The sequence below is a fragment of the Argentina silus genome (assembly GCF_951799395.1).
Source record: "Argentina silus genome assembly, chromosome: 10".
NCBI classification, from domain to species: Eukaryota; Metazoa; Chordata; class Actinopteri; order Argentiniformes; family Argentinidae; genus Argentina; species Argentina silus.
The window spans coordinates 12,137,739-12,163,937 of NC_139664.1; the positions used below are offsets into that span (position 1 = coordinate 12,137,739).

General features: G+C 42.4%; 1 protein-coding gene across 1 annotated transcript in view; it reads right to left on the reverse strand.

Moving 5' to 3' along the window:
- The window catches only part of ulk4 (unc-51 like kinase 4), a gene marked incomplete at its 5' end in the record, with an annotated part of 65,072 nt that extends 40,516 nt beyond the window's left edge, over positions 1 to 24,556 (reverse strand). The window contains 23 exons of the mRNA XM_083678937.1: positions 384 to 505; positions 981 to 1,114; positions 5,347 to 5,474; positions 7,006 to 7,188; positions 7,324 to 7,485; positions 12,545 to 12,628; positions 14,157 to 14,264; positions 18,100 to 18,178; positions 18,538 to 18,584; positions 19,466 to 19,650; positions 19,889 to 19,949; positions 20,109 to 20,213; positions 20,953 to 21,019; positions 21,135 to 21,198; positions 21,694 to 21,860; positions 22,602 to 22,703; positions 22,795 to 22,870; positions 22,982 to 23,065; positions 23,174 to 23,275; positions 23,363 to 23,528; positions 23,895 to 24,034; positions 24,197 to 24,296; positions 24,419 to 24,556. Coding sequence (XP_083535063.1) covers positions 384 to 505; positions 981 to 1,114; positions 5,347 to 5,474; positions 7,006 to 7,188; positions 7,324 to 7,485; positions 12,545 to 12,628; positions 14,157 to 14,264; positions 18,100 to 18,178; positions 18,538 to 18,584; positions 19,466 to 19,650; positions 19,889 to 19,949; positions 20,109 to 20,213; positions 20,953 to 21,019; positions 21,135 to 21,198; positions 21,694 to 21,860; positions 22,602 to 22,703; positions 22,795 to 22,870; positions 22,982 to 23,065; positions 23,174 to 23,275; positions 23,363 to 23,528; positions 23,895 to 24,034; positions 24,197 to 24,296; positions 24,419 to 24,556 — 2,604 coding nt within the window. The remainder of the gene's footprint in view (positions 1 to 383; positions 506 to 980; positions 1,115 to 5,346; positions 5,475 to 7,005; positions 7,189 to 7,323; positions 7,486 to 12,544; positions 12,629 to 14,156; positions 14,265 to 18,099; positions 18,179 to 18,537; positions 18,585 to 19,465; positions 19,651 to 19,888; positions 19,950 to 20,108; positions 20,214 to 20,952; positions 21,020 to 21,134; positions 21,199 to 21,693; positions 21,861 to 22,601; positions 22,704 to 22,794; positions 22,871 to 22,981; positions 23,066 to 23,173; positions 23,276 to 23,362; positions 23,529 to 23,894; positions 24,035 to 24,196; positions 24,297 to 24,418) is intronic.
- Between the last annotated feature and the right edge of the window lie 1,643 nt (positions 24,557 to 26,199).

The following is a 26,199-nucleotide window of genomic DNA, read 5'->3' on the forward strand; positions in this document are numbered from 1 at the left end:
GATGAGGCAGATTTAATTCTCTTAAGCTAACCTCCTGATTCTAATCTACGACTGTATCATTAGCTGTAGGTAGGAGCACATATACGTTCTGACATCCCTGCAAGTTATCAATAAGCATCTGTTCAAGCCTTTAGGCGGTGAGCGCATCGGTTCTGTGATGGCTGGAGTGCTGTGTGATTGCCATAAAATGTTCAAACACCCGATTTAGTGATTCAATTGGGTCAGATAAACAGACCTTTCCTTACCCATAAGCTCACGAATCAATCAAAACTGTGATCACATTTCAATGATCCCATTACCGAAGTACACACACACACACACACACACACACACACACACACACACACACACACACACACACACACACAGTACAGAGGGGTCACCTGTGAGGTGAGTAGGTGGAGCACCACCGTCATCATGGGCAGACTCTGCTTCAGCTGCCTGGCCTGCACTGTGGAGGGATGCTTCCGGCCTACTACACTCCCCAACACAGCCAGGATGTCATCTGCACAGACAGAGGAGAGAAAAGTTACCCTGAGCCACACATCACCCCCCCCCCTCCCCCCACACCCCCGCCCCCAGCCACTCACACCTGTCCCCAGCAATGATCACATATCAAAGGAAGGCAAAGCCTTCCTGGGCTCCTGGGAGCAGCACCGCTGGCATATGGCCCACAGGTGAGCCAGACAGGTGCATCCCTCAAGGACACAGACACAGAGTTTCCCCCCCTTCCCCCCGTCAAGGAGGAGACCAGTTGGAACCTGTTCGGTCTCGCCCCGATGGGAGACGTGCCATGTTTACAATTTACAAATGAAACGGCAGGAAAGGTCAATACCTAGCTGCCTGCTTTAAAAGTCAATCAGAAAGGTAATTAAAGAGAGGCGAATCAAATTGGCTGCTTCAGTCATTGATGCTGGATTTCACCCCTACCGTTGGCTCCCTCTCCTCGCCATGTTTTTTGTGCATTGTGATTGATTTACCCAGAATGGCTGGCAGCTCCTGCACAACGTAACGGATGAGCAGATCCAGGCATTTTGACAGGTATTCATTGCTGCTTTGTTGCTCCTTCCCTGGCGTGGCCTTTCTGAAGTCTCTTTCAATGTACATCACCAGTCTGCAAAACGAGCCAAGAAAACATTATTATTCACCTAAGCCTCCAATCTAGCAGGGCCTGGATCGAGTGGGGATCAATATAGCCATTGAAAACAGAATTAGTAAGACGTATTATAGCAAATAAATCACATTCATTAAAACAATCAGGGTTTGAAAAGAAAGGGTAATAGATTCAGCAATCAATGCAGACGTTCAAAGGAGCCCTCAAGCATACACAAGTAGGAAGAGGTCTAGGTCTAGACCTCAAAGAAAGGGAAATAATTGAGCAAAGATTCAGAAAATACATAAAATATGTCAGACATAACCATTTAATTGTCAATAAACAATTTGACATCGAATAAAAAAGAGAGATGTGATGACTCCTCCTCATCAGTGATTACAACCTATATTTTCAGTATATATATTTTCAGTCTGACAGTTAGTACTTACAATCTGAGAAAAACAAACCACAGCCTCCAGGCTCTTGCTTAATAGAAGGCTTGTTACAGTACATTGTTACAGTAATTAGCTTGTGTGTAACCAACAGAGCACACTTCTCCTCGACACATTCAATGCCTGGACGTTCACCCACCAGCCATCTCCTCCCCTCCCTAAAAAACCTACCTCTCCCAAATTAGACACAGAAGACACCACACAGGAAAAAAAAACAGTGAGATAATGGTTGTATAACACCTGAGTGAGGAAAGAGGCTCCACTTTCAAATAACAAAGATAATGTGTACCACCGCCAGTCAGCTAACTCGTGCTGACATGATTCGGTTGATTAGGGCCTAGACGTTTTTGGAACAGAAGGGAACATGGTCATCAAACTTCAAAAGACCAGAGCCATTTGTTCTAATCATGGAGGGATGAAATATGGTCTTAAGGAGAGGAGAAAGCCACAGAGCATAATCACAGACCTGCATGAGTTACGGTGCTGATTTATATTCACCATCAAAAGCCACTGCAGTTCAGTCCAGACAGAGATGGACTGTCGCTATGGCCACAATGACAGGAGAGACCACTGAAATTCGAGTGGTAGATGTACAAGTTTCTCTACCGTAAATAAATTAATAATAATAAAAACAGGTAATTGGTAAGTAATTATTCCTTCTTCTAGCATATGACTGTCAATAGCCCCTGGTCCTAGCATAGATTACTTTCTCTTATGATGACAGATGGATAGATGATTCACTTACTTAAACAAATATATTTGTTGTAAGTCGCTTTGGATAAAGGCGTCTGCTAAATGCCATAAATGTAAATGTAATGTAAATGTAAGTAGGATCCATGTTGTTATGAAAATATATTCAAAAATATGTTGAAGCTGAGTCACTGAGGTTATATTCGAGAAAGTGGATTAACATAATTTTTTTTTTTTTAAAAACCAACAACCTGTAACTTGAGTAGGCCTATACCATTACTAGCCTATACAGATAACTTTTTGCAATATTAAGCAAGGCCAAGAGTAGTAAGGCCCCCCCCTTGGTTTTTCAAACATTAATTCCAACCATCTCGGTCATAGTCAATTTAACTTAAAATTAAACTTTTGCTCCTACCAACCATTGACGCTTATGAGAAGGCAGAATGCCATGCCTGCCTGTCCACATTCCACATTAATTATTAAATGATATGCCATATTCTAGTATGGCAAGGCACCTAGGGGCAGCATTTACGTCCCTCTGTGGCTGTGCTACATTCCCGGTGCTGGAAAAAAGGAAACAACATCACAGAGTGTGACGGCTTGACAACTGCGGTACTTCCACATGCATTTCTGACATAAAGACCTTCCACAAACACATTCGACTTGCTCCAATAAATTTGCCTCTTTCTACAAAGTGATCATTTCTCTGCGGGGACACGGAGGCCCTGTCTGACAGGCTGGCAGCAGCAGTCAATTCTGCAGCAGGTGAAGGCAGGAGAGGAAAATTAAAAAATCCAGGGCCATTCAGATGATTTAAAAAAAAAAACATTTATTACAGCATGTCGGGATCAAGCAGCCCTTTATTAGTCGTACATCGCTCTCCGGTCGTTACATTACCTGAGGAAGAATAGAAATGAGGAGAGGGAACTGTGACTTTCACTATAAATTACATTTACTCCTGGGTGGGACGTGAGGGAGCCGACAGCCTACATGCATCGCTCTATAATTGGAATCCTAGAGGAACCGGGCCACTGTCAGAGTGACAGGGATTGATAGGCGTGGCAGCCTGACATTTCAGCTTCCTAGTTCCCACTCCTGCCACTGTCTAGGCGCTGGGGGTGGAGGGATGGGGGGGAGAAGCAATATCATTTCACCAGTGTTCTGCTGATTAGAGAATATGCCCACTCAGCTCCACACAATCAACCTCACTGTTCATTTAACTGCAAATCAAATGGCTGGGCTCTCTGCAAGCCACGGCCGGATTAACTGAGAGTCAGGAATTAAACAGCCTTTTCCCCTCAGCCCCTTTCAAAGTTCAAGATGCTTTTTGAATCAGGGTTCCTTTCACATGATTCCATTAACTCAATCAGCCCATATCATATGCCATTTCCTGCAGTAACATAGTAATAAGGCAGCAATCAGGGCCAAAGCAAAAACCGGATTTATCTACAGCACAAAGGCACTTCTCGTCCCACCTTCGCCAAACCATATCATCCAAAAACTTAAGAGACAAATAATATTTTGATACTTGGTGGTTGGATACATTGAGTGACCAAATAAAGGCCTCAATTTTACAGACAAAAACCATAAAGCTACACTTCCACGCACGTTGTAAATGTGTTCAGACAGGCTATAAAAAGACATATAGTAGACAACTTTTCTTCAGTTCATTTCACTGTGTGAAGCTGTCACTGAGCAACGCTCGGCTGGGCTACAAGTGTCTTTTCGTGTCTTCTCCGACCATTGAAACACTTCACACAAAGCAACCGACTTGACATTTCCACAACGGGGACGTAAAATATTTTATCAGAAGGCATGACGAGCTTGCGTGCCACAGCGGAGCTAATTAGAGAAGTGTTTGGGTGAGCGCTGCAGACTGTTCACACTTTGGGAGATAGAGTGGGGGGTCAGTGCTGACAGGGTGCATCTTGGGAGCACTTGTACGAGTCTGAGAGCAAATAGAAGCCAACATCACATGGCCGGGGGAGGAGGAGACGTGGAGTCCAAGAGCATGGCTAGCGAGCGTCTGGCCTGTTTAAACAGCTGGAGGATTACAGCAACTAGGCCAATTCATTTACATTTCCACATGCAGTATGTGATGAAGGGTTTGCACATAAGCCCTGGCGTTCGTACATATAATAAATATGCATAAATATGTATTTCACTTCTTTGCAGAAGTAAGCATGGAATATGCATTTTGTTATGAAACTTTGAATGGAAGTTTTATAATGAATATTCTCACTGTGAGTTTTGGGATATTGCGAGTGAGGAGCATAACACATGTTTAAAATTAAGGATTATGTTCTGCAGTATAAGTATAACTTGTCAGTTACAGTATGAGATAAATTGAATAGGTGTTGCGATCAAGAAAGAAAGAGTGGTCAACTACAACAACATAGTACATAGTCAAGTAACCATCTCGCCCCTTATGAGTTTGATTGAGGATTCTTCACTCCAATCTTAGGTTGAAAAAATTATTATCTCAACATAAAATTGGTTTCGATTCATTTTTTGCTTGAGCAATTTGTAGACTTTATTACGGAAAGCCATTTCTCCGGTTACTATGTTATTTGACAGAACTAATTTCACTCATTTTTACAGAACATTGCGCTTTGATATTGGTTCTAGGCTCATGACTTTAAAGACATTTTTTCCATTCCACTCTTCCTTTACAAAACTAAAATACCCTTGTGTGCTGCTGGACAAGGTGAATTATTCTCCAAGTACAAGCCTGCCTCTTCAAAGAGCTGCATCATAGACAATGGTGAACCACTGCTCAGTAACATCAATACAAACCTGTGGACACATGGATCCATATCATATACCAGCATTCATCATTATTAATATGGATCATAATAGAGGTGATGCATTGGGCTGTGCTGGTGGCCTGATCAGGAGCATGACTTCTAATCAGAGGAGTAGGCCTACACTAAACACGCAGGCCTATGCCTGTGCAGGTCGTGGAGGCTGCTCCAGGTAGAAATCGGAGGACGTGCTCATTGTAATGCACGGAATGGAATGAGAACATTACGATGAGCCCGTCCTCAGATGTCTACCGGCCTCCCCTGGTGCAGGTGCAGTACGATACAATGTGAATGAATGGGCCTGTACCTGGAGTTGCAGCAGAGGAGCAGCATCTCCCTGTTGTTCATGAGGACCTGGAGAAGCACCAGGAAGGCCTTGCCCCTGATGACTGAGGACGGACTCTCCAGGGAGCGGATTATCTTCACCACAAAGTTCTGCAACGGCACAGGCACACTTGTTGGAGACGTGTACCACTATAATGGAGTCAGACAGGGAGCTTAGGTGAACTGTGGAGCCAGTGTGTTGACAGTGAGCTGGAGGGCTCCCTCTGGGCTGGGGCTCTGCTGCATGACAGTCCTGAACCAGGTGTTATCACTTCCAGTGGAAGGTGCTGGGGAGAAATGACAGCCTCTCCAAATGCACTTATCATAAAAAAAGGGAGGTTAATAGACTAATTGGCTCAACGGTATTTACTGGGCAGAAAATTAGGCAGAATTGATTAACTTTCACTATCAGTAAAATGGAAAAGGGTGGCAAAAGAAGACCGATCCTAAACACTGTGATTAAATACGGCTGTTGTGCTCGAGTTAATTAATTTCAAAAGCATCTACTCTGCTGCATAAATTGTAATTACATCAACAGTATTCCAAGCTGCACTCCAAGATTGTTGCAGCTCCTTACCCAATTAGTGGAGTTGCTCAGAGATTCATTGAAATTAAAATTCTATGCAAGACAATGCATGAATAAACACTAGGCTTCTGGACTTCTATTTGTCAGGGAAATTAAGGAGAAAAATGTATAGCATTTTATAATTGGTGCAGAGGTGAGGCAGTAAGTTTTATGCAATTAAAGACTTTTTTAAGGGAGGGTTCATATTAAATCAATTACCAATTGATTACCACTTCAGATAATGTGAGATGTGCTGCATTATTAAAGTGTTCTTTGTACAGTCACTTCACAGGGATGGTATTATTATTAAAAAAAAATGACCTCTTAGTGGCAAATATTGAAAGCTATATGAATATCTAAAGATAATCATCAGTAAGAGAGGCAATTACATTTAAATACTGTCGTGAGAAGAGTCAATTAAGTCAACCTAGGTAAAGAGAACAGTGCCAAAATTAAAAACTATTCTCCTCCACCTCAGTCGGGGAGGCTGAGAGAGACAGGTGGACATGGTATGAGTCTCTCTCTCCTGTATCATCCTGGCCTTATCTGCATCTTATCTGGCTCTGGCTGTGGCTCGGCTCCATAGGGAGAGGATTTATATTCCATTATTTGTCCACACTTAAACCGGACCGCGCGAGAAGAGGAGAGGAGAGGAGAGGAGAGGAGAGGAGAGGAGAGGAGAGGAGAGGAGAGGAGAGGAGAGGAAAAGAGAGGAGAGGAAAGGAGCGGATAGCATTCATCTCCCGGGCTACAGGAACCTCAGCACCAGCGCTAATGGCCAATTAGCTGTCAGAGGAGGTTAGGGAGAGGGCGGCCGGGCTGGGATTGATGGGAGTTTAGTGCTAAAGATGGCACGGGTAAAAAAGGCATACTCCAGCGAGATGATGTGAAATCCAGGCTGCTACGGCACGCTGCTGACAATGACAGTTCAATCAAGGAAGTAGTCATTGAGTTGTTATTCCACGCATACCAGGGGAGGCTGGTAGAGGTAGAAATCTGAGACACCATCCCTCATTCCATTCCATGTATTCTACCAGCCTCCCTTGCTGTGTAGACAGGGCACAGTAGTGTACATACCCTCTCTTGGACCAGCCTGTGGAGGTGGACCCCTGACGCCAGCATGGCAGCGAACATGGTGAGCATATGCTGCTGGACACGGCTGATCCCCGACACCAGGCTGTCCAAGATGGCCGGCAGCCCCACCTTGTCAATCACACTGTGGAAGACACTGGCGGAGTGGCGGGTGATTCTGCACAGGGCCTGAGCACAGTGAGAGAGAGGGGGGGGGGGGTCAGTCAAGGACCTGTGTCTCAAGACATTAGTCCCAGTGCACAATATTTGAGTGAGTTGAGTAAGCTTCCTTGGTTGATCTGCTGGTACGGTGTTGACACTCACTGAGATGGCGCAGATCCGGAGAGAGTCCACAGTGGAATGGGTGAAGAGGTACCAGAGCATGGGTCCGATCTCCACTGTGATAAACCCCTGGGCGTAGTGGGACACCGTGGTACACACATTCTCTACTATCTTCGCTGCCATGTGGTTCACTACCAGTTCCTCCTGGAGGACACACACACACACACACACACACACACACAAATACTGTACAATAGACAATTCAAATAGAAAAAAAAAATGTTTTGTGTATTGCTGTGTATTGTTAAGATGCAAGGCTTTGTTAAAACTCTGAGTTTATAAGTCAGGCTGAATAAAAGATGCTCAAGGTCGTATCCGAAAGAAAAGCAAACAATAACTTAGTAAAAATTTGATTTGCAGAAATCATTACAATAGATGTGTAAAGTGGTTCATTGTCCACGTTGGCTATGAATGAGGAGTTGTTTGCTCTGAGAAACCCTACTTGAGTGAAATGAGACACAATAATGAAAATATTCAAAACATTCTAATCGTTTTTCAATGCATCCATTGTGAACGGGTAAAAACAGGGGGGGGGGGTGTTGTCACCTTGTTATCCTTGTTTCATTGAGTTACATCATCAACCTATTATTCACTGACTAGCCTTCACATGAGCTCTAGAATTTAAGGGGTGGTAAAATTGGCTTTTTGTAAAAACAGCCTTTGCTAAGACAAAGAAACTTGAAAATGTGGGTCACTAACACAATCTAATGAACCAAACTCTCTCCCTCGTTAAAACTGTTGACCACACATGTACTTGTACTAGTAGTGGGCCTAGTTCTAAATTCTACTACACTCACACACAGCACACGATCCATGTGAGGTGGTCTATCTTGCGGCTGTTCTCATTACCAACAGTAGACAGTATAATATAAGTGTCAATGAACTGCACATCTCTCACAACACATGCACTTAAATATGTACAGTATGGCCAACAACCTGCAGCTCAATTCTTCCCTGCTACCTTCGAGGCCCAGCTTTTTGACTAGTACCTCTGAGAGGGCTCTGGATGGTGATCTAGTTCAGGAGCTGAGTAGGAGGACACAACAGTGATTGACAAGCCGCTGGAGGGCGAGTGAGGAACAGTGAACATTTTAGTGAAGGAAAATTCCAGTCAGAAAGCCCTTACCAGTAAAAAAATAAATAACAAGTCAAACTAAAGTCAAACTCCACACAGCAGCCTCAAGCTTTCTCCACACCAACAATCCAAAAAATCACAGCAAAGAAAAGACGAGGCATTTTAAACATGCCTGTACAACGATCTCTTACAATGTACTATACTGTGCACAAACTCCCTTTTCTCAGAGGTCTGCCTCGCTGGAGGCAACTGTGTATAAGGTGTGTGCTCTAACTCTGAGCACATTTTAACCAAAAGCAACTAAACAACAACAGCCATAACAAAACACACACAAAAAACCTTGGAGTCAAACAATGCATCGGTACAAATCCCAATCTGTGAAAAAAAAAAAAAAAAAAAAAAAAAAGTCTGAAGACAAGTTCATATAGCCTGAAGGATGAAGGGGTATCAGGAATAACACACTTATTGGAAGGGGTCATGATAGATTTAGCAAACACCCTGAAAACAGCAGAATGAGTCACTCCAACACCACACAACACCATTCAACAGGACATTAGGGACACCTGTCTAATTAACACACGGGGGAGCGCAATCATCATTCCATTGGAAATACATATTAATAATAACATCCACACAGGGAAACATTTGCATATAGTAGGATGAAAAATAACTAACCTCATCCAAGAACATTCAGTGCTTGGGTGTTCAGTCATTCAGTGCTTGGGTGTACTACAGTATAAACGTAGTCTCACAAAGTCAGACTCGCCATGAGATTCTGGGTTCTGAGATTACTATAAGAGCTACTCTTCTTATCTACATTTCCATGCTTTTTTTTTTTCACATGACATTCTTCTTTTACAATTCAATACATTTCATCTGCAGACATAGATTCCCCTGGATTAACTTGAAAATAAGTTCAAACTGGAATGGACTTTAGCACTAATTCAACATGAAAAGAAGTGAATGCCTATTCAAAATCGGGACTGCACACGCAGTAATGCTATTATACACATACATGAGGGTCGGAAAAAATACAGCACACAGTGCTGTATGAGGAGAAAGCTACATCAGAGTGGCATAAGTCTTTACTAAGATTAGTGCGTTGACTAGTTTCAACGTGTGTTCTCCCAGAGTGTTAGCACTGGAGACTGTGAGGAGCCCTGCAGTCTCTCTTGTGGTTTCACAGCCAGCAACAAGTGCCTGACTGTAATTATTTCCTTTTGAAGGAACTCAGCACCTGGACCAGAAGAAAGCCCTATGTAAATCATGACTGCAAGCCAATCCTTTCATTACCCTGCTGGTTTTCATCTCTCATTTTAGAACACAATCATCTCAATTTAAAATGGCATATTTAATGAATAAGAAGAGTGATATCAAAACAAAACAAGAACAAACTAAACAGGCTTTAACTCTGTGTAATGCCTGTATTTAGAAGATCACACACCAGTGTCAAAGATGGCTCGTGTAGCATTAATCAATCCATTCATCTGAACTGCAACACTAGATAGCATGTAGCCTACAATGCTCTTTAGTCTTACAGCAAAACCCAAACCCCCCATCACTGTGTAGACATGAGACATGATCTACTTAAGTGCAGACGGACAGAAAACAGCATTACAATTGAGTGCTACTGTCCCATACTTATTAGATATTGTAAGATATTGCATAAATCCTGTGCTATGTCCAATAGATCCACTAGTTATGTAGCTAGAATGTACTGTAAACACAGTCAGGTAATTTTCACTGGAACACCTTTCCATTTCAGGTGGCCAACAATGTCTGCTGAAATGGCTCCAGCAGCAGCAGCTCACACAAAAGAGTATTGATCTTTGCAGTATGGACCAGGTCCCTAACCCTGGAGAATGGTGCTTCTAGACGAGAAAAAAAAGAAAAAAAAGAAAAGAAAAACACACACGCACGCGCGCGCACACACACACACACACACACACACACACACACACACACACACACACACACACACACACACACACACACACACACACACACACACACACACACACAACTTTGTAGCAGGAGAATATTTCCATTCACAGTGTCAGGTATAGGCTCGGTCTATCGTGGTTATTACATTGCATGTCAAAAGTGCATACAGTATAGTATGTAAGAAGCCTGCAGTAGCTGTGTACAGTGCAGCATGCAGTGGAATACAGTACAATAGCTGGTTATTAATATGAGTGTTCCAGAGGTCACCGCTCTACAGAGGGGGATTAGACTGAGACTGATTGGGAGGAGCGTTCCTGTGTGCTGACTGATAAATGTTTAATGGGAGTGGAGCACTGTGCCCAGGAGTAGGAGGTGCAGGAGGGCTGAGCCCCTTGGCTCCTCTTCCTCGTAGAGATACACGCCACCGTCTCTGTTCCCAAACAGACCTTTCATCATTGGCACCAGGAACATCTTCTTCACGCTCATAAATATTTCCTGCAGCTCAAGTCTGGCCTGGAAACCTCTCTTTCGCTCTCTGCCTCTGCCTCCGCCTCATCCTCCACCCCCCTCTATTTCCCTCTCCCCTCTCTCTCTCTCTCTCTCTCTCTCTGTCTCTATCTACAGTGTTCTCTCTCACAGACCTTCCCTCTCCCTCTCCCTCTCCCTCTCCCTCTCCCTCTCGGAACATTTGCTGATGTTGCTCAACAGCAGTATTAACAGTGTGTGGATTGCCCTCAACAAGAAAACATGCAAGGCTCTGACATCTTATTCAAAGTTTGGGCTCCTCAGGATCAGCTGCTGTCATGAAAGTGCAACGATCTAAATAAAAATGTCCTTGGTTGTCATACTGTGTGTGAAACGTTACCATTTTTCCATCCAATCTAATTTGAAGTGTTAAACCAAGCAGTGAGATAATTAGTGCAATGCTGCAAATGAAGTGTGGGAATCAAGTTCCATCCATTAAATATAGCATAAACAAACATATAGGCAATGCTATCTATTATAATTGCCATATGTCGTTGTTTACAGGCAGCTGAATCATGCAGCTTGCCACAGGATCCAATCAAAACTTGTAGGATTCCATCCTATTGAAAAAGTTCTACTTCAATCTTTGTTTTGCTGGGGGGGGTTTCTCCCTGGAGGAGAGGCAAGTGTCAGTCACTGCACTCATCACTCAATAAAAATAAATAAGAAAAGCAGCCAGCGCCACCTTAATGACAGTAGGAGTCAGTCCCTTCCCCTGATTACTGGCCTTATTAGAGCTGGGAGCTGCCACTGTTTATGTGCTCTGTACCATACTGTACGTGTCCCAGAATAGACACTTCCCAGCCAGCACTCCCAGAGCTCAGGAACTTATTAGTTAGTCAAGGTGGCGAAGACATGCACTGTGACTGCACTCCTAATGTCACTTTACTTCTCCGCTAGTACGTTCTCATTATAACACAGTTGAGTCTGTAAGGAACAAATAATTTCATTAACTAACAGGGCTCCCCTGTGCCATGGTCGATATGGCAGACTCATACAGAACACTTTAATACAATGGCAGTCAACATTGTTGGCGCCTGGAAATAAACAGCCTCTGATATGGTGAGGTTCAGGTGTGAAACTCCTCAAAACTTGCAGCCACCGCCCCGAGACTATTTTTTATTATTTTTTTGGCTTACTCTTTAAATGCATTAGATACCTGGGGTAAATTAAACTATGACCAAAAACTGTATTTCAAGTACAGCATAAGTTGTAAGACTACATTTGCCCCCTACCAATTTCTATAATCAAGTAACTCCACATGTGCGCCACGTCTAAAAGCGTCACTAATGTACTCATAATGAAGAAGTAATCACCCTCCTCTTTTGAAACAAACTCAGATTTGTAATTAAGCAGAATAAAAAAGACAAGTAGCACTAGTTGAGGAACACCTCAACTCTGTCCAACTGGGCAGGCTGACTGTCTGTGTGACTGCTAAAGCACGCCTGCCTGTGTGTGTGTCTCTACCGGCCCTTAATTGCTGCCGAGGTCACGACAAGGACCCATCCGGCTTTTTTGATGCAGGTGCATGACAGGGGTTGACGGCTGAGTCTGCTGCATGCCCTTGACTTGCAGTTGGCAAACAATGCCTGTAGGGCCTGCAGAAGGATCATTACTGCACGGATCCCCCCCCTGCTGAGGCAGCCGCAGCAGTCTTACCCCTTCCCGAAGGCACCTCATTAACACCGTGTAGGCGGCAGCAGGAACGACCCACAATTCTCCTGGGTGCTCTTTCTTCTCCTCCTGCGGGGAGAGGGAAGAGAGAGGCGAAAGGGAAGGGCTGTGAGTGGAGAGGACCTCTGTTGTGGCTCATTGGGGGAACAATTAGGGCAAAACAAAGCAGTAGCGATCATAATTAGGCTAAATAAATAAGCCAACGTTCACAAATGCACTCCCAAAGTTGAAACTTGCAATTCCTTTGGCACTGGTGCGGGAAAAATGGATGAATGTGGTTGTAAACTGGGGATACGCGAATTAGTGGTGAAAAAAGACCATTGGCTTTCAAAACATATTTACACTGCAAATGGAGTGTGTTGGGTTGGTGATGCTTTTGAGAACTATGCAGTACAGTGAATAACCATGGACGTTCTCATTAAGAACAATGCATGCTCTTTGCCTCCTCTATTTATTTATTTAGCTTTGGCTTTCTTTTTTCTCTGTGCTGCAGTGCCCAAACCAATCCTCATACTTCGCAATACATATATTTATTTTTACATTGTCTATCATTCCGTAATCATCAGAAAGGGCCTTGAAAGAATCTCAAATTACTGTGTATAATATATATATATATATGTGTGTATGGGTTGATCGATTCTACAAGTAAACTTAAGAAGCATATAAAAAAGAAGTATGGATCCATGATTTGCCACTGCTGTTTACTTGTACTTTCTATTTGACTACGTGCTGTCAAGGATACACTTATGCCTGAGATACTGTAGCCCTATTCTTCACCTCCCACAGGCCTGATACATTTTAGACCTCTTCTATCCCTCAGAACAAGGCCAACCATAAAGTATAAACTCTTCCCTCACTAAATATTCTGGAACTACTTGAATTTAGACTGCACTATCAATAATCACTGGCCATTGAGAGTAGGCTTCTAATGCCAACTACATCACAACAAATTGTGAGTGTAACAGTCAATTCAGCGAGGGAGCGAGTTAAAATTAATCTAAAACAGTCAAATGCATTAGTGAAAAAAATAAAACAATGATGAATAAAGGGCACTTTGTTATCCCCTCCCTCTTGGCTATTGAGCCAACAAAGCCAAGGCACACTGTGTGTGTGGCACACTGGATGACCCTGACAAACTGAGGAGCTGAGAGGGATGAAAATTGTCCTGACACAAAAGATCCTATCACAGACCTCACAGAGAGCACTTTCAAGGAAGGAGTCATAGAACATATTTCTATCAAAACAGAAAGGTAAGGCCTTTCTTTTCTTCAGGAAATTACTCATTACATTGAAGAGCTATGAAAACACTCAACCTGTACTGTTTAAACCTGTATGTCCTTCAATATTCAAGATTGGGTATTTTACATGAAATAAACACTGGCACATGCTGTAAAGAGTGTTCAAAAATGTAATGTGTATGAAAAACAAAGACAAATCCTAAAATATTATCACCTGAATATCAACTGCTTGCATTTCAACACACAAGTGAGTAGTCCAATTCATAGAACAATTAATAGCAACTATAATTATTTCATTAACAGTAGTTTACAGTTGAAAAGGTACTGTTTTTGAGCATGTCAACAACCATGTTTCTCACCTGACTGGAGATAAGGTAAAGCAGCTCCCCCAGTGGTGGCAGCAGGCATTGTTTCAGTTTGCTGTTCCTGAAGTTATCCCTTATGAGCTCTGTGAACATGGCAACCGCCTGAAGAAAAGCCAAATAATCAAACTCTCAGTTGAAACAGCCAGTACCCCATCATGAAGCTTTATGTTGATAAAGCTAAAGTGTACTATAAATAATGGTCCGATGGGAAAAGGTTTATTTCTGACTATTCATCGGAAATTATTACTGTAAACACTATGTTGTGTTAGCTGAGGCATAGCAGCTGTATCAAATAGAAGCATAGATGATACTGGAGCTGTCACACCTTCTCAGTGGCAAAGACATCTCGCTCTAGTGTGCAAGTGGAATGTCATCACCCATGCTGAGGGACACGCATATGCTTGGGCTCTCCTGTAGGAATGAGGGGTTACCATCAGTGGGTGATAATGAAGACAGGCTTGTAGACCTGACTGACTGACATTCATCATCACTGCACCCCATGCAGCCAACAAGCAATATGAGGGGTGTGGAGCTAGCATGGATTCCATTGGGGACTGGGGTGGGAGGGGAGGGGAGGGGAGGGGAGGGGAGGGGAGGGCTCACAAGACTCCATACACAACTTGTCATTATGGCTCTTGAAGGGTTCACATAATAACCTCCTCCCTGAAACACACACATACATACACACACATTTACTTATATGAATACAAGCACACCCTAACTGCCTCATTCCTGGAATTAGCATTTTCCTTGTCTCCTCCTCCTCAGATGTCGGGAGGATGTGACGGCCTTACTGCGGCAGCTCTCCCAGCAGGGTGCTATGCAAATAGGCAGTGCTCACTGCGAGGCTGGCTTTGCCCGGTAAATAACATAAATGATGACTTTGCAGGGAACAGATGTTTGCGGCTGCGTTTGATGCAAGACGTGCTTTGGCAGGAGACATTCTGCACTGAGTGACGATTCGCTGTTCAAGAAAACAAACACGCTAAGTTGGAGCCTCACCACACGGCTATTTCCCCCCCCCCAAAAAAAAACATCATTATCGTATTCCTGCACCATCCCCAATGCCACCCCCCTTCCAACCCCCCCAAAAGGCAGAGCTTTAAAGTACAGAGGCTGAGGGGCTGTTGAAGGCCACGCAAAATTAAGCAGCCGCACAAGGCTTGGAGAGTGAGCAAGACCAGTTGTTCAAGGCAGCATGAAGTCACTTTAGTACACACCCAGGGTTTGTTACCCATCTCACCTCAGCTGAGGATGAACTCATACTGGTGGCGCCAGACAGTGAGATACAAGGCCTGCTCAGCAGTCAAACACACCAACAATCAACCAAAGACTGTGGGAGAAAGACTGCTGCAATATTACTGTCAAAATGATTTCACACAATGTTAAGGTCTTGAGCCTCATATCTGAGGAATCCATGTTGTCTTAAAATATAGGCCTATGCGTAACTGGTCAATGACAACCGCTCGACACTGCATAGAAAGATCACAGTGACATTATATTTATTTCATAACCTTTTTTTTTTTCTTTTTCTTACATTTGACTATCATGCACATCATATTTTTAATGTCTGATAATATAGGTGTGTTGTTGTTGTGTTCTGTCCTGTGTAAACTTTGTCGTGTGTGTGTTGTTTCTGCGTGCCTGCACTCCTACCTACATAATTGCCCCTTGTGGAATAAATAAAGTATTTGGAATGAAATTGAATTGAATTGAATTGAATTGAATTGACAAACCACAAGGCTACTGCTTTATTAGTATAGTACATACAATCAAGCCTGTTTGAATTCCATTTATGGACAACTGGCCAGTGAACTCATGGATGATATGTGATATGTAGTGATTTCAGTGTGATGGTCCATCCAGGGCGAGCAGATGTCTTATTGATGGAGGGAGCTACAAACAGACATTGACAGGAGGTGACCTGGTATGCTGAAGTGTGGTGGATCAATACCTTGCTGCTGTCCAGAAGAGGACAAGCGTCTGATGTAGGGCTGAGGAGGGCTATGACACACCTGACCCCAGCCCTTCATGACTTATCAGCCTATGCTCAGTCCCATAGATTATCTATGGTTATCACAGGGACATGATTGTGACTGATTGCTTTGGTAAGAAATGATAAGACATAAACTCTCATTATAACGGTGTTGTTAGTGAATCAGATATATAGACTATATATTTCGAGCAAAACTATATTGGAAATATTTTGGAGATACATTAAGGATCGACAAGCTACATTTAAGAACCATGGAACCTAAAAACCTAAAAAACACAATTACTGTATGCCTAAAGAGGGAAAAACAACGGAAATTGAATAGAATCAACAGCAGTGCTCAAAGGACACAGCACTCCCTGTTCCCTTTCCAGCGCCGAAGACTAGCCTCCAAGCTCCTTCGGAAGTGGAACAGCTAATTCCACTGCTATGATTAAACACAATAAGAGAAAGCAGTCTGCGGACCCAGCACAGTACTGTAGGCCAGTTTCTGGGGGACACTGGGTGAAAATAGCAGAGCCAGTATGCAGTATTGACATGCTGCCATGAGACAAAATGTCTGGATTTGGGTTGGAGGCATAGGGAAGTACTGCCTTTGCCAGGAAAGATGGAACTTAATTAGAAAGATGTCGTAGAGAGCATAGACAGGAAAACACAGATTCCACTCTTCCTGCCTTAAGCCTTTATGTGGAAAATAGCACCTGTATTCATAATCAGCTTTGTGTGTTATGGGCTGTCAGAAATGTGAGGTTATAATGATGATATTGTCAGGGGGAAATTGATATACGGTTCGCAGAACCGTATATCAATATCAAGTATAGCTCGCAGAAGGATCCGATTCGACGCTGACAACAAACGTTGTATCATTATAACTTATCACTGTGAGAACGCCACTCAAGCGACAAACAACAAAAGCCCGGACCAAGAGAGAGAGAGACCCTCTCACAGTGGAACTTCAACTCTGGCATGGCCGACCACTGAGATCCAGTGTGGCAGGCAGATGGAGGTGGCGCACTTCTCACTGTGTGAACAAAGCCCAACCCTGACACAGAAATCGCCATGACTGCGGCTGACCGTCAAACATAGAACCCCTGTGGAGAGCACAAAAAAAGTCTCTGGGATCTGTCACACTATGAATATGAGCTAGCTGTGTCCAAAGGGACGGGGGGGGGGGGCAGGGTGAAAAATCCTCCGCCATTTGTCTAAAAGAAGACCGTGAAAAAAGCCGCTGCGCCATACACACTCTCTGGTATGCCATCGTCGGCCATTTTGTATCGTTCATGGCTCTCTCCCCTCTGCGAGGTTTTTAGGGGGTTTTTTGCAGAAAGAAAACCGCACAGGAAATCACAACAAGCCCATGTATGCCATGGATCAAGGGTGGGGGGCGCCAGATTTCACATCAAATAGAATCCTGTTTTTGAAATGATTAACCGCAATGCCTTTGTGCGTCTCTTTGATGGTTTGTTATCACCTCCATAAGCATGTTGGGGCAGGTTGGTGTAACTGATGAGAACACTACTGCTGGGTTACACTGGCATCTGGTGGTACTTCATTACACTGTTTTTCTCTCATTTGCTGGTAATAATGGCGCATTTCCTACAGACGTATACGCCTCTGCTGCAATTGGTAAGAGATTTAGGCGATTTACATTTTGGAGATTTTGTTTACTGCTGTTGTGGGGGAGGGGGGGGGGTCTGTGTTAAGAATAAAGAAACTAATAACCATGTTTTACAGCCAGTAGCAGTCTGTTATCTAACTGTTGTGTTTTCTCACATGAAGGTTTGTAATAACCTTGTATCTTATGATCTACCTAAACTGATGCTTCTCGCAGAAACACAATCATATTACAGATGTTTGCTCCACAACTGACGAGCTTCGACAGGAGCTTCGGCAGGAGTGTGAGGCAGAACGCTGCAGGATTCTGTCTGTCCCAGTTCCACTAACCTCAGTAATAGGGGTCTCGTCTGTAAGCTCAGTGCAGTGGGTAGCTAGGAGCCCCAGCACCCTCATCACCTTAGCCTTCCTAAAATAGACACACAGGACAGAGTTCTCCAATACATGCACATCCACAGATGCAATACTGATGTTTCAGATATTTGGGGCAAGTATAAAGCATGCAGGGGAATTTCAATGCCTTACATCAAAACATGTAGTTAAACAATCGAACCTTAAATCTTTTTCAATCATAAACACTGTATCATAATGGCTGCCAGATTGAAAGCATTTCCTCATGGACAGTCATCACAATTGAGATCAGGCAAAGGCAGACACCAAATCACTGTAGAGGCTAGTGCTGTACAGTTACATGCTAAACATTCCATCCATGCATTGGCAGAATGCTGAGAGGATGGGGTTGGACAAATGGAACCTGCTGGAACTCACACATCCCAATTAGGTGCCAGGCGCAGCTGCTGGGTCAACACTGGGAACTGTCACAAAGGGAGAGAACATAAGGTCATTGGTAAACACTTAGCTACCAAAGTACTGTATACTGTACGTAGTAGCAAAGGTATGCCAGTCCAGTTGTCCTTCAGTAGTTCATCAATATCGGCCCACATTAGTCATGGCAAAACATTATTGTGATGAGCTAGCCAATGTCCCAGTTTTTTTTTTTTTTTTAAATGATACATTGATCTAAAAAAAAAAAAAAAGTACTCAAGAGGCCATAGGGTGTAATGATTATGGTGATGTAATTGTCGGTTTAATAATCTGTAACGTGATGCAGCTGGAATGCCATCTAGTGGTTGAATACACAAATTCTCTGCCAGACTGATTTTTATCATTGGTTGGTTAAATTTGATCAGATGGATATCCCACATGTTCCAAAATATACCTCATCATTATGAGGAGGAATTGATTGTGCTGTATGATATGGACTTTGTGTTCACATAACTAGGGTCATTGCATAGTGTTACAGCGGACCTCTGGGAGTAGTTCCTGATAAAATGCAGGAAAAAGGAAGTTCCTTTTTAAAATTATGGAAATATGGCTGCAACTTCCTGAACCCACCTAGCTGACTACTATTCAGCTGCCCACAGATCAACAATCCCTTGTCACGAAGTAAGCTGAGCTTGGCCCACGTGACAAATATAGTAACCCTTTGAAGGTCCGTAGTGCATTACCAACAAGTGAGAACATTTTCCTCAGCAAGATTGAGAGTTTGTTACTGACTCTAACAATTTTCCTCTGAGAGCAGAAGTGCTGGACACTCAAATTAGCCGGGAGGCCCCAACTGGGGTAAAACACAGGCCACCAGCAACCCTAGGGAATGGCAGGCATGCCGGGCATGTGGTCAGACACTGACTCTTACCAGCTGGGAGTTGATGAACCTGTTGGCAGTGTCCTTGTGGGCAGCAATGGTACACAGATAGCACAGGAGGTTGAGTTTGGAGCGAGGCGCTGCCGTGGGCTTATCAGCCTGGGCCTCCAGAGAGGAGCACAGCTGCTGCAGAAAGCCCCTCCAGTCCTCAGTGTTCAGAGAGGCCAGCTTCTCCACTATAGTGGGGATCAGAAGAGCTCAACAGACACACACTCTCAGCTAGCTGTCTGTCTGTGTGTGTGTGTGTGTGTGTGTGTGTGTGTGTGTGTGTGTGTGTGTGTGTGGTTTTAACACCTGCTTACACACCTGTCCCTTTAAAACTGGTACAAATGAAAGAGCACATGAGGAAAGGCAGTATTTCATTAAGTTTTTTCAGTCAGAAGCTTTTTATATTATTTGGGTCTGCTTAATTACCTGAGTATGCTGGGACACACAGAGTCTTTGAGTCACATCGTACTGGAGCACTCTTCAGAATCTGAAAGTGAGGTACTTTGGGCTTCAAAGTATGGTATTGCAAGGCTAAGACGCCTTTCATTTCTTTTACTAAGCTTTATAAATGTGATGAAAGTCACAATAATAAAATAATAATACATTTCTGAGTTGTAGTAATGGTAAAAACATGTAAAAATCTTACCTTTGGGTTGTCCATAATGGAAGTCACTGCCAGATCAGATTCAGTGTATACCAGGTCCTTTATACAACAACTGATATCATTCATCACATTGACAACCAGACTCTTCTGGTAGGTATGGATAAGACAACAGGTCAAGAGGTCAAGATTAAATCTAGTGCAATATTAACATTGACATTATTCACACACAGGATTTGCAAACATCTTATACTAGCTAAATCAAAATCTTGTATCATCCATTAGAATGTTCAATGACCTTAAGCAAAAAGTAAAACAAAAAGTACCATAAAGTTCAATAGCAATTAAAACGTGGCAATTCATAATCAAACCTGTAGAGGGGGCCAACAACCAACAAGACAACAGTGACTGGGGATAACCTTTTGGAAGAAATGAAATACACTGTTCTGGGCCCTCCCCTTATTGACTTAGTATATACAGTACCAGTCAAAAGTTTGGACACACCTTGCCAAGAGTGTGCAAAGCTGTCATCAAAGCAAAAGGTGGCTACTTTGAAGAATCTAAAATATAAAACATATTCTGGTTTGTTTAACACTTTTTTGTTTACTACATAATTCCTATGAATGTGTTCCTTCATAGTTTTGATGTCTTCAATATTAATCTACAATGCAGAAAATAATAAAAAATAAAGAAAAACCATTGAATGAGAAGGAGTGTCCAAACTTTTGACTGGTACTGTATGTTTGATGAATTCACAGTCAGTAGTCTCACTATGTCAGACTCCTTTGAGAGATGAGATTCTGGGTTCCGAGATTACATAGTAAGTGAACATTTGAAAGGGAGTCACAGTGATAAGGGAGTCCTCAACTTTGATGCTTTGGCCACTCACTTGAGGTAATGGTGTCTTGCTAGGAGTATCTCTTGCAGTGCAACTCATTCTTGGAGTTGGACAAGAACTGATTGATCAAAAAGATAATAAAAAATATGCTTGAACTTCGAATTTGCCATTCCAGAAAACATTTTTTGAAATCTCTCTCTCTCTCTTTCTCAGTAACTGAACAGAGAACCTACCTCAAAAGAAAAATCGATTCCCTTGCATCTTTGTCCAGCACATTCTTTGGTCTGAGCTCCGTGTCTGGGAGAAGTAAGACAAAACTACGTTACCACTCAGGAACTACGCTGGTGCACACCATCACTCACTGGGACTTGACATGCATTCATACTGTATCACACATTTTTGTCATAAAACAATTGTATGTTATATTTGAATATGGTCCATAGTATATAAAAGAAAACTGTGTCAATGTTATTCAATTCAATTAAAGTTCAAATTCAGCAACCTGGCATTAAATGATCAAATTGTTCTGCACAAACATTTAGCATTATAGCATACTGTAGCTAACTTGTTATGATACAAAATATAAAGTAATATGTATGTTATTACTGGAAAAAAACCATACTGCAGAGTAATATAATGCAACTGTACATTTCAAGAACCTTTCACAGTACCCCACATGAACAGTGCACAGACACACAGACACACACAGACACACACACACACACACAGCACGGAGGTACCACATTACGTGCCAGAACACATGTCTGCTTCTGTGCTCCTAGATAGCATTACCTAATCTGAATGACTTGTTGGGGTGCATGCAGACAGGCTCCCCGACCCCAGCTGCCCCTGCCCCTCCCTGTGCCCCTCTATATGCCCCAGCTGATCCCTCTGAGGTCACTGAGACGGGTCTTACTGCTGTTGACTGGCTGGCGGAGCAGACGCCAAACTTCTCCACGCTGCCAAAAGACAGTCACATATCAGTTACAACACTATCAATTACAGAAAAAAAAATATTGACCTAATTCATCTCAAATATACGATTATACATTTGAAGCAAACACTTATGCTTCAAATGCATAATCATAATCATATTTTGCTGATATTTCAATTGGTGAAAGCCTTTGCCTCCTCCTGCTTAAAGCTCACACAAGAACACTGATCTGATTGTGCTACGCAGGGCAGGGCCCAGGCTCCATTCTGTTCACACACCACTGTGATTTATTAAACATCAAAGCAGTGTGCCTTCTTCAGCACTTATGTCAAGATGAGGCAGGTGGAAGAACGGATGCAATTCCACAATGTTTGGCTGTCAAAGAGGTGGGCTAGGTCTTCTCAAACAGTTCCTAAGCTAACATGGACAGACAAAGAACTGTTGTAAAACAAGCCGCGCAAGCATACTGTACCAAGGAAAGTACTTTTGTCCACTGCCAACAATGACTGAATAAAGGTAGAGTGTCTAGAGAGGAGTTTGCAAGGCAGATACATGACACTTAAAAATGCTTGAATTCTGTCCTGCTGTATTAACATGCCATACTGAAATAGTATCTGTTCCAGCTCACCCATATACAGATATTAAAGACCCCAACAGCATGCTTTGCGTTCACAATAGCTGGAAATGGTGCACAACCCTGTAGGGAGTTAAACCAAGCAAGGAAGCCATACTGAGACCTGATGGCTATCTAAAACACAAACATCACCTAGAACTGGATGAAACCTCCTCTTCCTCCTCCTCGCTGTTGTGTTCCACACAGAAAGCTCCTTCCCAGAACGGATGTGCCAGTAACTGGGTCCAATTTATCCTATGTAACACAGAAAACAAATCAAGAACCATACACACCGATCTGACAAAACATATTATTGGCTAAGCTGTTTTTGGTGGGGAGGGCTTACCTCTTCTCAGGATCTTTCTGAAGCAGACCCTTAAGCAGACTTTGAAACTCTTGAGTGGGCTTGCACAAGGAAGCCCCTGTAAAACAAAGAGCATTTATAACATTAAGATTTATAACATAATATAATTAACACAAATAGTCTCCATTCAATGATAATTCAGTTAAGGTAACAGGAATTATTGTCCTACCCCTATGCCTTGGAGATGGAGGATCCTCATGTAAAATCAGCTCTATCAACTCTGAGAAGGTCTCTGAAAAAAATGGTGGCTTTCCTGAGAAATGAACACAAAAATACATAAAACATATTAGATATGTCATTAGATACTGAAGTTGTCATTAAATGTGAATTAATCAAGAGATTTGATTCATTCATACAGTACCTGAAAACATCTCATAGAATATACAGCCCAACGCCCAGAGGTCACTGCTGGCACTTGAGTCTCCTCCCTTCACCACCTCTGGTGCACAGTATATTGGAGACCCTGAGAAAAACCACACACATTTGCCAATATAGTGCTTGGATAACATTCCTGTAAACACCTCATAAAAGGATGTACAGTTAGAGTCACCTTGAATTCTGTTCTTTATATTTCTCCTATATGTGTTTTCTTTGCCATCCCCTCCGCCTGCCTCCTCTGAAGTGACTAAAGCAAAGAACTCTGCCAGATTCTCCCCTTCAGCTTTAGAGAGGCAGAAACTAGAATACTTCAAGATGCCAGGGCCATCCAACAAGATCTTTGGGGAAAACACAAAGTCAAAGACCAAATGCATTGATTGTATATTAAGATACTTATGACACATTCAATATAACCATTTTAGGCAAAAATACAAATGTGAAAATACACATTTTGTTTCTCTTAAAGGAGTCATTAGGAGGTCTGAATTGAAATATGAACACAGACAACTAATTCAACAACACGAGTGTGAACTCATAACACTCAACTGTGACACTGAATGAATGTAGACCACAAGTCATCAGAATTCCTCCATTGACACATGAGCTTATTACTGTATGTGATTACAGTTTTTATTGTTTGACCGATAGATAATTGATGCTAGTTCAGTCGAGTTTGACCTGACGTCAGATCATCTATACTGCACCTTGGATGGTGTGAGGTCTGAAAACACAATGCCAGAATCATGGATGTATCTCAGGCCTTTGACCAAATCAATTGCAAAGGCTCTCACAACATCTTCTGACAAACACTCATCCTGGGTGATGACTGTCTCCAGTGAACCCCCTAAAACAGGGAGAAATTACCAACACAAACCATTATAATTATTATCATATTCACAGTTTTCTTAGAGAAAACAGTGTTTGGTATAAGGCTTCCTGAAACAAGAAAAAGTGGCATTTACAGTATTGTGCACAGTACCAAGAACGATCACTCTTCTGATCTCACCTGTGCACAGCTCCACCACCAGCCAAAGATGGTTGCTGGTTTCATACCACTCATGGAAGGTGACCACGTTATCGTGTTTAATGTCATGGGTTAGCCGTACCTATCAATAAACCATTCAGTTCAGTGTGTTGGTGAAATAGAGTGGCTATGGAATGTAAACAGTCTGAATAATTAGAAATAATATGTGTTCGGGTTAATATGTGTTAGGGCAACATCACTCACGTGATTTGTAATTTCGGCCCTTTTTGACTTGTCACTGCAGATAATGGCAACAAAGTTGATGGTTCCTTTCCTCCGACCCTTGTAAACCACAGACTTGCTTCCTGTTCCAATCTCTTCATACAAAATGAAATTCTCCATCTGCGAGTGGGGGTACGTACACAGGGCGTATCATTTGTTGGTCATTCACGAGTTCAAACAATCTCATGGATTCACAAGTCATTCTCACATGAAAAAACACTTGATTTCTGCCATATTTGTAGTGCTCAAGGGCTGACATTCCATGTAGGCATTAGAGCAGCATTACTTTCAAAACATGTTTGGAGGGTTGTGAATTGTGATGAATATTACTTTTTGCATAATTCTATCACAATGAATCATTCTAATTAACTTAAGATAGCTAGTTTATGGTCAATGAAACATGAAACCTGAGATATAAAATGATTGTTGTATACTGAATGCCAGTAATATTGGCATTATCGAATATGTTTCATACAACAAGGTTAGTAAATCCATGAAAACAAGCAAGCAACAGAATGAATGAAAGTCCATTCAAAACAGCTGACAGCAAATATGCAAGAGTGCATGTATTAATCATATCATATGACTTAACAAACTATCAACGTATTATAGTAAGTCTTGGAATAAGCAAAGTATTGTTAGTTACAGCAACTGTTACCTTCAAATTCCTCTCGAACTTTTCAGCAATGCGCGCAGTCTGTTACCGGAAGTTACTTTGGATTATTTCATCCTACTGTAGGGGGGAAAATTATAAGGGTTTTTAGATCATGAAGCTAATCGTCTTTGAATTCTAATATTAAGTTTGATGGATGAATATAGTAACTTAATCTATTGTTTTCGGGCTTTAGGTACCTATATAAATCATGTGAACATATAGTGTCGTTTTTGATGATTTTGCCTCAACACCTCAGATTGGGTTATTCCTTGGTTACTAGGATACAACGGAGGACGCGGCAGAGAGCAAACAAAGACGAGCACCAGAATGCTCCCTGAAGTGGCAGCTCTGTACAGTAGCCTAATGTTCAATCCATAAAGTCACATTGTTTAAACAATTAAAACGAAATTAAATAAATGATTACAATCAGTTGATCATTTCAAATGACTGAATATGGGATAGATTCATTATGGGAGAGATATAATTGGTGAGTAGGCGGCCTATTTAAAAACAAACAAAAAACTGCCCTTATATCTGTGTAGTAACTTTGGATTTACATTAAGAGTCAACATTGCATTCTATGCAGTGACACAGTATATTCAGTGTGCCAGTAATTGCTTTATAAATGACCTGGGGTTCAGTTATTACAGTACCAAATTACTTTGTGTGTGTGTGTGTGTGTGTGTGTGTGTGTGTGTGTGTGTGTGTGTGTGTGTGTGTGTGTGTGTGTCTCTCTCTCTCTCTCTCTCTCTCTCTCAAACTGGGAAGATAAGGAAATGTTTGCTGCAGGCAGATAGAGGGCAGATGTTCTTTTGAGTGGTCAAATGGTCTTTTCTTCTCGGTTTTCATTGACAATACACACATACACACACACACACACACACACACACACACACACACACACACACACACACACGCACACACAGGGTTGCCTGATTATGAAGATGATATGTTGGCAATGCAATCGAATGAAATAAAAAGAAGTTGCTTATGGGGTATCATCAATGCAAACAAAGGCAGTCTCGGCAGGTTTGTTTGACTGGCTCTGACTACATGCAAACACAAAAAACTATAAAATCATGTTATTGGCGATGGGCAATATTGCATA